The 15952-nt window shown below is 49.3% G+C and overlaps 1 protein-coding gene across 5 annotated transcripts in view; it reads right to left on the bottom strand.

The window, feature by feature from the left end:
* Nucleotides 1-15952, bottom strand: part of SLC45A1 (solute carrier family 45 member 1) — a 102225-nt gene that overhangs the window by 27318 nt on the left and 58955 nt on the right. The window contains exon 1 of one of the 5 annotated variants that reach the window (XM_090024713.1): nt 14970-15138. The exons of 2 other annotated variants lie outside the window; for them this stretch is intronic. In XM_090024713.1, coding sequence (XP_089880839.1) covers nt 14970-15129 — 160 coding nt within the window. In that variant the 5' untranslated portion in view covers nt 15130-15138. Of the gene's footprint in view, nt 1-1394; nt 3128-14969; nt 15139-15952 lie in introns of those variants that run through there. 2 more of the 5 variants (XM_090024717.1, XM_090024716.1) reach the window with 2 other exon arrangements.

Here is a 15952-nt window from a genome sequence, read left to right as displayed (position 1 = left end):
TTGGAGACCGAAATGAGATGAAAGTAGATGGAACATGAGGTGCTCTGGCAATTTCTAGTTAGTAGGTGGTCCCGTGGGAATAGCCAACTGTATGTACAAGATACAGCAACAGCCAAGTTGTTCTACCTTGCACCTGGGGTCAAGCAAAGAATCCAAAGCAATGCAAGAGCAGGTCTTTGGCTGTTATCATAACCACCAGACAATGCTTTTATATACTACTTAGTGCCAGATATTTCATCACCGATTTGCCTACTGTTACTGTGAACAAAAGCAAAAATGCTTTCCCTTCCTACAATTCTAGATAAAAGTGCATTCCATTCATGTGGTTAACAAATTGTTTTACCATATTCTACAGAATACAAATGAGTTCTTTGCTTTGAGTCAATCATAGGTAACACTAATTAATTCAATTGCTATTTTGGTAATTTTTTAACTGTATGGCCTGCCTTCTTTAAATTTGTAAAATGACAGAAATTCAGTAGGCTACAGATTCAGATAGCTGTTCTAAGGGGACTGACAGAAGTGACATTTTGTCACAGCATCAGACACTGAAAGCACTCTACAGCTGTGCACTCTGCCAAAATACACAGTTGCAGAGTACATTAAAAAGTGCCTGACTATGCAACAAATGAACCCTTATTACATGAGGGTTTAGATGAAAGAGCTCCAAAGTGGAGCACCTTCAGTAATTCCTGCTAGTGTGCACTGGGCAGGGCTGAAGCCTCATTCCCAACTTGCAGCCCCCTGGCCCTGCTGCTGCCCCTCGCTCCCGAGCTGAAGCCATCCCCCCACCCTACAGCCCTAGTGCTGCCCCTTACTCCTGACCTGAATCTCCCTGCCCCACCCCAGCCCTACTGGAGGAGGCCTCTAGCTGCCCCTGTTCTGCCTGGGCTGGAGTGTGGCTCATGCGCGTGGTGGCAGAATGAGTCTGGCCCCAGCACAGGCTGGAGAGAGGAAGAGGGGATGCCTATGGCACCCCCCACCCTGGACTAGGGCTCCCACACCATGCCAGGTGGCCTGACCATAGCTCCCCCACCAGGCAGTGTCTCCTGGCCACCCTGCCCCTGTGAGCATGGGCACCAGCCCTGGTGCTGCTGGCCCAGCCATATAGGATCCCCTCACTTCCTTCCCCCATACCAGTGCCTAGACTTGTTCCCCCAGCACCAGCTAGCACCCACCCCTTCACATTCCCATCCCCTCCATGCACTCCTGACACACACAGACACAATCAACCCCCCAGACAGTCCCCAAGCCCTGGCCCTCCAACCCCCACTCCCCACAGAATTACTTGCATCCAGTTGCTGGGGCTACTCCCACCACCCTGCCTGGCTGCATGCCAGCCAAGGGCATGTGTGCATGCAATGCACAATGCACAATGATGTGGTGTACCCTACCTCCAATCACTCCAAGCAGCTCCTTGCAGACTGGAAGGCTACCACCCTGTAAGGGAAAACCTGTGCTTTACTGAGATTTTCTGTGATTGTTCTCAACCCTTTCAAATATCCTTGCAACCCATTTTTGGGTCACAGCCCATAAGTTGAGAAACACTGGTCTAAAGGATGTCCTAATGAGGCTCAAACCATAGGTGATGAGAAACTGAATGATTCAGATGACTGGTTATAGAGCCTTTCACCTCTAGGTCAAAGCCTTTGATTCCAAGTCTTGTTGTTAGTGTCCATAAATTTTATTGTGATGCTTTCCTACCTCATGTTTGTGGTCTATATGAAAAAGGGTTGCAGTCTTGAATTAATTCCCTGCAGGAAGACATGAACTATAAGAGCATTTGTAGAAGACATGAGATTTCCTATTTATGCTAACACAACTGAGTTTGTGTTTGCATGATCAGGATTTCCCACTGCTCTAAAAGTCTTTTCAGTGTGTTAAACTAACACTGCTGGGACATATTTTATTTTGCGTCAAGTTTGCTTACCTCGCTCCATTCTATGGATTCGTGTCCTGGAAACAGTCAGCAATGCAGACTTGTAATTACTTTCCATCTGCAAGTGGTGCTCTGTTGTGCTATTCTGTAGTTCAGGCCTTTAGCCAGTAGGTGCTGCTGTGATTTTATTTTCTTTGTGGTTTTTTTTACCATTGCTCCCTCCTACTCCACAGCTGACCATAGGCATCCAGGGCATGGCATTTCATGTGGTCCAGATATAATAATAATAAGAGAAATGGAGGGGTGACCAATTCCTCTGACTAAACAAAACAAATGCTATACTTGCTTTCCAAGACCTTTTTGACAAATGTTCCAGCTTTCCTGTTATCTCTACTACATGGATACCCCTAACCTCCTCCTCTACCTCTACTGCATCTACATGTACAATTAGCACACCTGAACAACTCAAGTGCAGTTTGTGCTCAAGTTTATTGCTCCCAAGTGTGCTGTTTGCAGATGACCTGGGACCACAACACATTGAGCTGGGGAAGAACAGCCCTGGCTAGCAGGGGCCTCAGGGCCAGCCCTGGCTGGCAAGGGGCCTGCTGGCCCAGGCCTGCTCTGACCTGACTCAAGATGCTGCGGAGTGGCTGACTGGAGCATGAAGGTGCTTCAGTGTGGGACTAGCTGGTAGGCAGCCCCCATTCTGAAGCATCCTCATGCTCCAGCCATCTCCATCAGTGTCTGCACATGCATTGTGATGGAGAAAATAACTCCATCATAAGACAGTATTTGTGTCTGGCAGTATTATCCTATGGCGTAGTTAATTAGTTTGCTCCATCCTAAGAGCACCACATGTATAGATGCTGATATTTTACTGCAGAGCTAATTAGGTAACACCTCATTAAACATGTGTAGATGCACCCTGGGTGTGTCTACATGTACAGCTAGTAGTTACACATGCAGCTTCTGCTCTGGGACTAGACAGAGCCAAGGTGAGGTAGCAGGGGACCTGGGATGGATGCTGGGCAGAGGCACCTGGCCACTGGAGATGCCACTGCACCTCAGTTCAAGCCCAAGCCCAAGCCCAGAGGCAGGTGGGGCTGCAGCTGGGGGCTGAGCAGTAAGCAGTAAGAAGGCGACCGACAGGGCCAGGAAGGTGTCAAGCACCCAGCCTGTCACTCCTGGGCTTCCAGATGCCTCTCCTCAAGGGCCAGGAGCCTGTCCCAGAACTCCTAGTCTGCTCATTCCCTCTCCTCGTCCCTCTCCTGCTTGCACACTATGTCCTCTGAATTTTAGGCCCATTAGTCTGCCAGCCATTCCTCTGCCATGGTGACCAGCTAATCCAGCAGTCTGGTTTGGTCCTGGGTCAGCCACTGCTGGAGCCAACGTATACAGAGGGCTTCAGCTGAGACTGGCAAGTGACCCTGATGGCATATCCCTGATGGCAGCTGGTGCCTCTCCATTGCATGCAGCTGCTGGACCTGAAGAGCCAGGAGAAATATTGTTTGTGAGAGTTTGCAACATTTCTAAGACAACATGCACTATGCCAAGGGTCTCTGCACTGCCTAGCTTCAGATTGGGAGTTGTACGTGCACAGGTGCCCAGGGACCATAATACGTTGGCCAGGCAAGCCCTGGCACAGCCGGCCACCAGCCGAATCCTCTGTCCGCACTCACTCCGCAGGGGTAGGTGAGCTACTGGGTGCTTGCTGCACAGAGTCTGCCTTCCCTGCCCCCTACCCAGGCTGGGACAGGCCTGGCTTCTGGCAGCACCTGCTGCTGCAACTCCAGACCCACTCCCCCCATTCTCGTCCTGCAGTCCAGGCCATCTTTTCCATTACCACCAGGCCTGTGGAGCCCGGGTGAGGGGCCCTTAGCTGTCTGGGACGCAGAGGTGGTGGCACCCCCCCTCCCCCGGTGTGCATCTCCTGAGAGGTGCCCTCAGTCAGCCTCACCCCCACATGCCTGCCCTGTGCCCTGAGCATGCCTTTGCTAAGAGTGTCCCAGTAACACCACAAGGTGCTCTTTGTGTAGACTGAGGGGTGCCCAACCCACTATGCCCTCCTGCTGATGATTGCCAGGGTGCTACAGGCGCACCTGAGAATCTGGAGCACCTGAACCCTGAGCTTCAATGGTGCCGCAGGCAAGCCCACGTTGCCCCACAATGTTCACTGCCTGGAGAGGTACCTGTGCCTTTGCTACATGTCCCTTCTCCCTGCAGCCGAAGACAACATTGCCTCTAGCACCAACACATTTCTGCAGATGTGAAAGGCCCATGCCTGCCTAGCTGATGGGCCACAGGCTGCCCAATAAAGTTTTGCACTCCCTCCCACCTCCCTGTATGCTGGCGGTGGGGCAGGACCCCAGGGGCTAGAGAGAACTTGACCAGGTGGGCTGGGGAGGAGGGGCAGGGATTGAGGCAGGGGTCTCCCCACAGTGCAGGACTTACCGAGTGGGCGTGGCAGGCATGCCCAGTGGCCCAAGCCTGTCCCCACTGGCGGTGATGATGTGTGGCTCCTGGCAATGTCCTGGGGTGCAGGAGTGCAGTGCCTGGCTGCCCAGGCAGAGGCCCTCTTCAGGGAGGATCTGGAGCTGCTGAGTGCTGGCAGTGCCACGGCCAGGTGGTCCTCCTGTGTTGGGCTGTACACCGAGGGCAGTCATTGACCTGGGCTGCCAGAGCTGTTGGATGACACTGGAAGCAGGGACCATGGTGGGATGGGCTCCTGGCACCCCAGCGCTCCCCCCCACTGACTCCTTTTAGCTACCAGGACACAGCAGCGGCTCAGACACAATGCTGGAATACACAGCACAGCTCCAGTCAGGGTTTGGGGGCATGAGGATCTGGTTCAGCTGCTGCATAAAAGGCATGGACAGCAGCCCCCAGCTTGAAGTTGTAGTCAGTGACACTGACCCACTGTGCCTGCAAGGCCTTGGCCTTTATGCAGTACTCACGTGCTGACCCGTCATGCCCATGCTCCCACACGCAGCCTGACGCCCTCAGATGTGAGCGCTGGGGCACCCACTCTGAGAGAACTGGCTCAGGTCCTCAGCCTCATCCCACAGGTACACAGTTCTCCTCCTGGGACCCGTTCCACCCCAGAAGGTGGTGTGTGGCAGTGGGGAAAACACCAGTGTGGCTCCCTCGATGGCCCACAGGGCCTGTGCGCAACAGTCCAGGTGCTGGTGATCCTGGACAGGTGCCTAGAGTGCCCAGCGCAGGGGCACAGCAGGCAGACAGCGGGGTGTGCCAGGGGCCAGTCAGGGGCAGACTTCTGTGGCTGGTGGAAAGCCGCTGGTGCAGGACCTGGTGGCCAGAGGTTGGCTGCCGATGGCCCAGGACCCAAGGGTCACCAAAGCATTTTAAAGGGGAGGCTGGAGCAGGCAAAGAGCCACCCCAGCTCTGGGGCTGGAGAAGTTCCAAACCCCATGGCCCTGAAGCTAGCCTGTAGGTGGCCCTCTGGTGGTTGGGCTGACTGGGAGCCAATCTGCTCGCATCTACATGTACACTACTGCACAGTAACTACTCTGTGGGTAGCAAATTAACCATGGATTAGACTATTTGGCCATGAAGTAAGACTCTGCATGTGTAAACAGTAATGCTTTACAACACAGTCAGTTAGTCTACTGTACTGTAAAGCATCACATGTAGACATGCCCCCTGTGCCACTAGCCCTAGTTTAACTACTCCTATTCTAAGTTTCCATGCAATTTCAACTTCACACACAGTGCTGCTTCATTTCAGAACTGTTGTGTAATGTTACTGTGTATATTGACGTTAATCCATAAGTAACTGCATTACAGTGGTGGGTGAAGTGATTCTTGTATAAAATCCTGAAAAATGTTTACTGCACTTTGTATTCCTTTGGGGTGAGAGGCTCTGTTTAAATAGATAATACATATTACTGAATTCATCAGTGATTCATCATTAAAATGTGAGTATTCCTTACTCATGGAACTTGAAGTAGGAAATCTTAGTCGTAAACTTACTTCAGCATAAAGTTCTAGTTGAGTTCCCCAGTGCAAGGGACTGCATGCTTCCTGGAGCTAGTAAGTCCTCAGATGACATCTACCTGCAATTTAAGCAGTTCACTAAAGAATAAGCTTCTGTTAATGCACTGAACATAGTTTATGACTTCCAGCCATGTCGGCCTTTTTCATTTTGATTTTTATTGACATAGTTTTGTGTTACAAATGCAATGGGTGTCTTAACCTTTGGAACCCAAGCATTGGTCACTCTTCCAGGTACATGAGTAGTTAAAAGGATATTTGTGTTCCAGATACATTTTATAAATAGCCTCCAAAGGGCACCATTCACAGCAGCTGATTGTGAGGCAACTGCAGAAAGGAATTTTATTTACACTTGAAAAATAAAATGATCCCTTCCCTTAGATATTCTGAAATGTTTTTTCCCAGTACCTAACATGAAACTAACACTAATGTCATAAAAATATTAGTCTAGATTAGGCTTAACCTCCAGCCTATGAGCCAAATACAGCCTGAGGGGCCTTGGAATCTGGCCTGAAGGGTTCCCCACATGTTGGGAAATTATGCAGTGGGGAAGCAGTGGAAGTTAATACTGTCACACCTCCCTGTTGCCAAAAATTCCAAGCCCTACAGAGAGGGTCAGAGCTGGGCCATGACACTCCCCCAAAATAGCCAGCTTGGAGCAAGGCCACACCCCCTTCACTCCATGCAACTGGTTTGGGGCAGTGTTGCCAGGTTTGTGGTTTTCCCGCCAAATTAGGCTACTTTGAAAATGTGGTCACAGGTAGGGGGTTTTCAGCCATGGGGGTTTTTTTATTGACATAATTTGCAGGCTGGCAAAGGTCCAGCCGGTGCAGGGAGCTGCTGGGAGAAAGTGGAAAGAAAGTGGTGAGCCAGGGGGCGCTGGGCCACATGCATGCACATGGCCCCAGGCAGCCTCAAGGGCAGCTCCAGCAGGTACGTAGAGGGATTCAGATCCCTGTAGAGAGACAGCTGGGCAGGTATCCTTGGACCGATACTCTTTAATGTCTTCATCAGCGACTTGGATGAGGGAGTGAAATGTACTCTGTCCAAGTTTGCAGATGACACTAAGCTATGGGGCGAAGTGGACACGCCGGAGGGCAGGGAGCAGCTGCAAGCAGACCTGGACAGGTTAGACAAGTGGGCAGAAAACAACAGAATGAAGTTCAACAAGGAGAAATGCAAAGTGCTGCATCTAGGGAGGAAAAATGTCCAGCACACCTACAGCCTAGGAAATGACCTGCTGGGTGGCACGGAAGTGGAAAGGGATCTTGGAGTCCTAGTCGACTCCAAGATGAACATGAGTCGGCAGTGTGACGAAACCACCAGAAAAGCCAATGGCACTTTATCGTGCATCAGCAGATGCATGACAAATAGGTCCAAGGAGGTGATACTTCCCCTCTATCGGGCGCTGGTCAGACCGCAGCTGGAGTACTGCGTGCAATTCTGGGCGCCGCACTTCACGAAGGATGCGGATAATCTGGAGAGGGTCCAGAGAAGGGCCACTCGTATGGTTAAGGGCCTGCAGGCCAAGCCCTACGAGGAGAGACTAGAGAAACTGGACCTTTTCAGCCTCCGCAAGAGAAGGCTGAGAGGCGACCTGGTGGCTGCCTATAAGTTCATCAGGGGGGCACAGAAGGGAATTGGTGAGTATTTATTCACCAAGGCCCCCCCGGGGGTTACAAGAAATAATGGCCACAAGCTAGAAGAGAGCAGATTTAGATTGGATATTAGGAGGAACTTCTTCACAGTTCGAGTGGCCAAGGTCTCCCGAGGGAGGTGGTGCTCTCCCCTACCCTGGGGGTCTTCAAGCGAAGGCCAGATGTGTATCTAGCTGGGGTAATGTAGGCCCAGCACTCTTTCCTGCTTATGCAGGGGGTCGGACTCGATGATCTATTGAGGTCCCTTCCGACCCTAGCATCTATGAATCTATGACTGGGGCTGCTGCCCAGCTGGAAGTTGCTCGCATTCACCAGCTCTGGCAGTGGTGATCAGAGCCTCTGAGAGCTCGTGGCAGAGCACCCCCTGCCCCATGCACAGTATGGGGCAATGGGGAGCAATGGGGATTTCCCCCCCACCTGGCACCCATATGGAAGCTGCCCCATGGTGCAGGTGCAGCATGGCTTAGGGGGCAGTGGGGTGCAGTGCCTGCCTGGGGCAGGGAGGATTGGAGGGGAGGGGGGAGTTCAGGAAGTGGAGCCCTCCCTTCTGAGTCTGCAAAGCAGAGCAAGAGAGTGAGTGAGTGCGCATGTTGGGCCTCAGTTGGCCCCAGCCCAACCCTGAGGCTGCCAGCAGGCTCCTCTCCTGGGCCAGGCCAGGGCTGGCCCCCGCCACTGCAGGTAAGGGTGATGCCAGGAGTGGAGCGAGCAGCGCTGGGATCCCCTGCCAGCATGAGCTCCCTCTGCCTCCCCTCGTGGCGTGGCACTGAAGCAGGACTGGGAAGGGAGGAGAGGCTGTCCCTCCCCACACACACTCCAAGCTTCCTGCCCACCACCGCTGGAACCGGGATTAATGCCCCACTGAGGAGCGGCTGTGTGGGGACGACCCAGCCCGCCATGCTGCATCACTTCCTCCAGGCTCAGGTGGCTTCCCCTGGGGCAAAGACCAGGAGAGGAGGCCTGGAAGACTCCTGGTCTGCACCTTCTAGGAGCAGAAGGGTAAGGGGGGGGCAAGGGTGAAGGTGAGTGAAGCCTGGCCCTCTGCTAATGCCCCTGGACTACCTGGCTGAGTGAGAGGGGGGCTAAATCCCCTCTATTCCTCCCACAAACTGGGAGGGAGTCAAAGAATTACAGTCCCTGAAATGGGCTGCCTAGCTCTCTAGCTGATGCCAGCTTGTGTGCTGTAAACCCCAGGCTCACCCAGTTGAATCCTTTGTGGACCTAAATGTCCAAACCAGAGCCCTGCTTGGAAATGGGGCCAAAGCTGTCCAGCCTGGTGTTGCCTGATGCACTGGCTAAACAACAGGCTGCTCTCTTTGCCTGAGCAAACTTGGTACTTCTCCACTGCTGTTGGGGAAAGGTGCTCTAGCTGCAGCTGAAAGAGGAGTCGAGCGGGAACACACAGCAGGCAGAGACCAACACAAGGTCCTGCTCAGGCTTCTGATCCTTTCTGTACAAAGGTTTCATGCACCTTGTTTGGCAGTGAGAAAATCCTCTTATAGAAATAAATTTAATGGAAATCAAATTGCTCAACAAAAAAAGTGGTGGGGAGGGCAGCAGGAAGTCTCCCAGTTTTAGGAAAGAATCTTACAGAGAAGTCTCTAAGAATGGCTACCTTGGCTTCTCTTTTCCTGTCTTTCTGTACCAGACTTGAGTCATTTGACAGAGTTGTGCTTTTGGTTTGTCAAACCAGTGCTAATGATAAAGTAATCACAGTGGTTCAGTCTGACTTTAGAGTTTATTAAAATAAGTTGATCATTCTAACATTCTTGTAAACAGTGCTTCTGGGAACACTTGAGTACAGCTGTGAGCCACTGTGAGCAGGGCCAGAGGGGCCTTTAATTGAGTATTTAAAGCTATTTCCCTATGAAACCAATATAGGCTGAGTGGCGGCTACAGTCCAAATTCCAGAGTTAATCGGATGAACGAAAATTATAACTACTCTCCATCAGTAGTTGTCAGAATGTCACAGGGTAAGTGGCAGAAATACAAAAGGAAATATTGTAAGGAATGGGAAAAGGAAGAAGGGCTGATGGAATGGATTAGAAACGTGTAAGGAAATGAGGGAAAGGCATATTGCAAATACTATAAATCTGGAATTCAGGCACATTATAGTGGTCTTGTATCACACAGCAAAACTTAAAAGCACATAAGAAAAGCTCCTTTTTCCAACATCTGGACACTGTTTGACACTGGAATAATGACAGTAAAAGCTGACAACTCATTGAAAATGCTGGAGTTAAAAGTAGCAGCATACATCACACGTCATTCTAGCATTCTTACTGTGGATCACTTGGACAGCCTAGTCAAGGAAATATCACAAAAAGACATAAATCTACACAGAAAAGAAATACTCAGCGCTAATTAGAAATGTCATCGGACCTGCAGTGAATTGTGAGCTACTTGAAGACATTGGGAATGAACCCTACCCATTAATTATTGATGAAAGCACAAACATATCCACACAGAAGCAGCTTTGTGTAGTTGTTAGGTGTGGCAGGACACCTTTGGGTGCCTGCCACTTTAAGTGCAGAGGCAGGCAGCTACCAGATATCTGATGAGGACAGCCATTTTGAAAACAAGGCATATAAAGATTGCAGTTTGCTGTTGCTAGGGGAGACAGAAACACTGTCTAGCTGAGCAGCAGCAGCAGCCGCCGCCTTGGAGGTAAGGGCTGGAGCTTATGGGGATGGTTTGGAGGCTCCTGGTCCTGGGCATGATCTAAAACTGCACCCTGCTGGGGAAGGGTAGCTTCCAGTGGTGCAGGAGTCCCCAGGAAATGCCAGGCCAGTTACCTCCCTGGTGAAAGGTGAGGACAAGTGCCTTAACCCCAGCCACCATCTTTGGGTGGGTTTTGGAGGCAGCTGGGGGAGTAGTGGGGGCCAGGGATGCTCATGTGTAGGTGCCTGAGCCCAGCAGGAATGACAGATCCCAGAAGGGGTAGTAGAGAGTTGTAGGGGCCAGGTATGCCCACATGTAAGCACCTGAGCCTAGCAGGGACATGAGGTCCCGGAGACCCCGGATGGGATAGTATGGAGAACATTAGGAGGCCCCACACCTACCAAGTAGGGCTGCAGTGTGAGTAGGCCTGAAGGGCTGTATGTGTGAGGGGGCTGAGTAGAGCTGAAGTTGGAGTAGGCCTGAAGGACAGCCCAAGGCTGTGATGTAGGGGAGGAATAGAGCTGCAAATAGCACCGCCTGGCATCAGGGCATGTAATGGGCAGTCTCCTGTATCTACCATCTGTTTGTAGGAACAGCAAAGTCATGGCGGGATAGACCGGGCAGATTGCCCCGTAGTGACAGGTGGGTAAGCCGACAAGATCCGGCCCCAAGAGATGCCCCCTGTCATATAAGGTATTTCAGCAACAATCTTGAGTACATTTTTTTCATCATTTGCTGACATTATTCATTTATCTGCTGGAGATGCCAGTTCAGTTACTCAAACACTAATTTAGTTTTTGCATGAAAGCAAGCTGGATGTAAAACAATGCATCAGCCCTCCAACAGACGGCTGTAATACCGTGTGTAAGAAACAATTCCATTCTTACAAAAATTTCGAGAGCAAAATCCAGACATTGTGTTCATCAAGTGTGTGTCTGCCACTATATCCAGCTGTGTTCATCAAATGCAATTAGTGTCCTGCCTCAGAATGTCGATTACATGATTTTGCAGACTTACTCGTGGTTTTCCCGTGGCACTGTCCATCAGCAGAACTACAGCCACTTGTATGCAGCTATCAGTGTTGGCAAAGCTCCACTAAAAATCCTCCAAGTTTCTGACACAAGGTGGTTGTCTATCAATGTGTGCATAAACAGAGTAATCAAGCAGTATGAAGAGCTGAAATTCCACTTCTAACTTATACGAAGGCTAAAGAAAGAAACTACAATGCTGAACTCCTCTATCAAATGTATGCCAACCCAGTGAACAAATTGTATCTCCTTTTCTTTCAGCCTGTCCTGCAGAATGAAAACAAAATAAGCCAAGACGTTGGAGCTTGAAAATGCAAACCCATGAAAGCTTCTCAACAACCTGCTGTCATTCTATCCCAGTCTCTTCCAAAGAGGTGATTTAAGTCGATGACATTGATTTAACAATGTGGTCATCTCTAGTCGACTTTGACTTCACAAACAAAAGCAACCACTTGCATCTTTCTGAAGTTGATCTTGGAGTCCAATTTCACATGGACCTAGAAAATGTCAGTCTTCCATTATTGACACTGGACAACATCAAAATCCACTGTAGGGATTACCTGTTTGAGGTCACATAACAAATAAAGCAAAGGCTACCTGCAAACATCCAGCAACTTCAGTCTCTCTGTGCACTCAGCCCAGCTGTTGTACTCAGCCCTAGAAAACCATCACTTGCAACTGTCGTTTTTACCATTATACAAAGGAGATCTTGGCAAACTTGAACAGCAGTGGAGAGTACTGAGCACTGTTCAGTGAGAGAAGGCTGGCAATAGCCAGATTGAAGATTTTGAATTGAGGTAAAAAAGCACTCAGATGCTACAGGTGACAAGGACTTTAAAGAGCTGGGTTCATTTGCTCTCTCACTACTGGCTTTACCATTCAGCAACACAGCTGTAGAACGTATGTTTTCTGAAATGAATATGATAAAGACAAAACTGAGAAATAAAATGAAACACAGCATACTTGAAAACATCCGTCACATCAGAGCATACATGCACAGAAACAAAATCTGGTGCAACCAGTTTCAGTCATCTAAAGAGATGTTTGCTCTGTTCAACACAGGCATATATGAATCATCCTCTAGCAAGGATGCAGACTCAGGTGAAGATTCTTAAACTAAATAAGTTAGGCAACATCAGCTCAGATCTCAACAAAAATTGAGGCGAGGATTAGTGTTGAAATGTTGCTTGATTATTCATAGATTGTTAGGGGCTGGAAGGGACCTGGCAGATCACTGGGTCCAGCGCCCCCACCCCTGCTCTAGGCAGGAAGACAACTGGGATAGGTGACCTCAGCGAGGTAACTGCCTAATCTCCTCTTGAAAACCACCAGGGTAGGTGACTGCACCACCTCTGGAGGGAGTTTATTCCATAGTTTGGACACCCTGACTGTGAAAGAGTTTTTCGTGATATTAAGCCTGAAGCGGCCTTCCAGAAGTTTGTATCCATTGTTTCTGGTCTTCCCCAGGGGTGCCCTGGTGAACAGTTAGTTGTTCATCAAGCTCCCAATACACTCCTCTCATATAACAGTAAGCTGCTATCAAGTCCCCTCTCCACCTTCTTTTCTTTAGGCTAAAGAGGCCCAGGTCCCTCAGCCTTAAAATTATATTTCAATCTTATATTTTAATGTGGAAAAAAATATTGTAGAAGGGCTCCAATTGCCCATCAGAGGGTGCTGCCATACATCGAGGCCACAAAAGTTAGAGCCATTTCTTCTCTCTTTATTATGTGAATGTTCTCTCCAGGGTGGGGAACAAGGGGAGAATACATAATGCACACAATAAAAAAAAGAAAGCCCTTCTGCCCTACTGGGCCTACCTAAACAGAAAAAGTACAACAACATACTGCATAATTATGTTATGAGTGATGTTCATTACTGCCAGTGTTTAGGAACTTAAAGCAGGGACCAGTGTCCGTAGCATTCATTGCCTAGTTTGAACATCAATGGATTGATAAAAAATTGTTTTCCATTTTAAAAAATTGACTAGTTTGGGGCTAGTTTTGAAGTGACTTTGGGCTATAAATTTAGCTGACACCTGGCAACCCTAGTTTGGGGCCAGGCTGCCCCCCACCCCCTTCCTCCCCTGGGGCCCAGCCATGCCCCTTTACCCCTCTATGCAGGGCTGGGCCATACCCACCTTCCCTCCACCCAGCCAGGTCAGGGCTGGACCATGACCCTTCCTCCCATGGAGCCAAGTCACACTCCACCCCCCATAGGGCTGAACTGGGGCCAGACCCAGCCTGCTTCCCTCTGCAGGGCCAGGTTGGGGCCAGACACCCTGGATTTGGGCTGAGGCTGTCCCTATACATGGCCAGATGGGGCCTTGTCAGACTCGGCCTGCAGAGGGATCTGGCCAAAAAGGTTGAGCTGTCTGGATCAAGCCTGTACAACTGGTGGCCCACAGGCCACATACAGCTCCCAGATCATTAACCTGTGTCCTCCAGGCTCCTGATCTGGCTGTTTCTCCCCACAACCATTCTATCATCTGTGGCTGCTGGAGTCTCTGAGCTCCCACTCCCTCCCTCCCTCCTGCTTCAACTGCCTGTTCCTACCCCTGGGGCATGGTCTGAGAGGCTGAGACCATGGGGGAAGCAGGGAGCAAAGGGGGGTGCCTGCCACACATCATGGCTGGAGAGAACATGGCACCGCATGCAGGGTGCAGTGGCACTGGCATGGCAAAGTGAGGTAAGTGCCCGTTGCCCAGTGAAGTTAAGAAGACACGGTGCAATGTACAGGGAGAAGGGTGCCAGATGGGGACCTGGGAAGTTTATGCAATGTGAGGCAGAATGCCAGCCCAGTGCAGCAAGAGGGGGCACCTGCAGCACAACCAGGGGAAAGTGGTATAGGGTGCAGCCAACATGCCATGTGTCTCCTTGGGATCTGTGACCTGCAGTGTCAGAATTTGTATAGACCTCTGTACAGGGGTTGAAAATTCCACCATGCTACTAATTTTGGCCAAGACAGAAATCCATCATCACTGAAATAGCAATGAAAATACTGAGAAACCTTCACTCTAGTGGGAAGAGGGGGAGAGGTGAGATTGTAACAGCAGATTTGACCAGAATACTAGGTTCATTATTTTTTCATGGTGGAAAGCAAGCTTTGAAATTGCAAATCTAAAATCTATAACACTTCCTAGCACCCTCTGTAATGAAGACAATGGATCTCTACGCTTGCAGCAAATATTCTGAAATTGAAGGTTAATCAGAATGTGGGAATGAATAAACATTTTTGCAAAGAAAATCCCTTTTGTTGCCCTTTTCCCTTGTTGGAAAGGTAATTTACAGCCCAGATGACCTATTCCTCAATATAAACAGCATCTGAAGCAGAAAATAGCAACTAATAAAAACTTGCTCAGGAAGCACCAGAACCTTCCCACTGCAGCCCTTCAGCATTCCTCCCAGCAATGGCAACCTCCCTTTGCAGTGGAGTCTATCCCAGGGCTTTTGCAACATGCACCACAGGGTGCATTCCCTCTGCACTTCCTCGAGCAGAAGAGCTGTTACCAAGGAATTGCATTGTCATCTCACCAGTAACTGCAGAATTTGATGCAACAAGCACAAAGGCATTACCCTCTCTCCTTCCCATTCATTCTCTGAAATAGCACCCCAAATACATTATTTGTAAACCTTCCTGTCAAAGGGCTCTTGAGCAAATGCCCAGAGCAGTAAGAGGATGAGTTTGTATACACATCTCAGAAAGCAGCTTGCATTTCTTCAGTACAAAATGGTGTTACCTGTAATTACAGCTGAAGAATCATCCCTTTTCAAATGCTTATTTATGCCTGGATTATCTGAGACAGGGGTTCCTAGGACTGGCACTGCTGCTCTTGCTGAATCCGCCCTCCCTGTACAAGGAGCCTGGATTCTGGCTGGGGGATGTAGTGATGTCATCATGCCCTTCCTTTTTCCTAGCCTGCTGGGAGTCTGCAGAAAGAGTCGGCTTTTCTCTGTACCTCAGCTTTTGTTCTTTAAAGTGACAGGCAGCACGAACAACCTGCTAGCATTACAGAACAACAATATAAACCAAGCTTCAAAAGACCCCAGAAAGGATTAGTGATCAAGTAAGACTTTTTTTTATTAGCTGCTAAATTAGCTGCCACTTTTATTATGAGACCCTAAGTTATACCAGAGGCTTCTGAAGTATCAGAGTTGTCTTTTTTGTATATTTGATAAATCTGCATAAAGAAATCAGTCATTCATTGCATTAACATGAGATTTTTCCAGAAAAGTGCAGTTTTGAAGTTATTCTTCATTTAGATTTACCCATTTTGCTGGTCAGCTGGATTGTAAACATTACAAAAAATGTACTTTGGCTATTTTAGCTCACATATAGCAGAAGTGTCAAACATATGACCTTCAGGTTAGAGCTGGCTGACAGAGCTATTCTCTCCTGCAGCTGACAAGTTGTGGCTTGGCTACCTCTGCCTTAACAACCTTATGTACCTTTTCAATACAAAAGGGAGTTAGACAGAGAGGAGGAACATGTCTTTACTTTTAATATAACTAACTGTGTTTATTGCAGAAGAAACATAGCCAAGAAAACAGTGAATCCCAAGAAAGGAGTTAACTGCGTAACTCTTTTGTAACCCTTCTGCCAGGCACCAGATGGCTCTAACAAAGGCCAAATTCAATTTAGAGATTTTCCACAAATTGATTATCTTGGCTCTAACCCAGGGGCAGGCAATTATTTCAGAAGGAGGGCCGCTTACCCTGTTTT

The sequence above is a fragment of the Crocodylus siamensis genome, chromosome 12 (assembly GCF_052110815.1).
Source record: "Crocodylus siamensis isolate JL-2025a chromosome 12, ASM5211081v1, whole genome shotgun sequence".
In the NCBI taxonomy this organism is placed as follows: Eukaryota; Metazoa; Chordata; order Crocodylia; family Crocodylidae; genus Crocodylus; species Crocodylus siamensis.
Note: the sequence above shows the minus strand (reverse complement) of the source record. Positions and strands in the feature narration are given on the sequence as shown.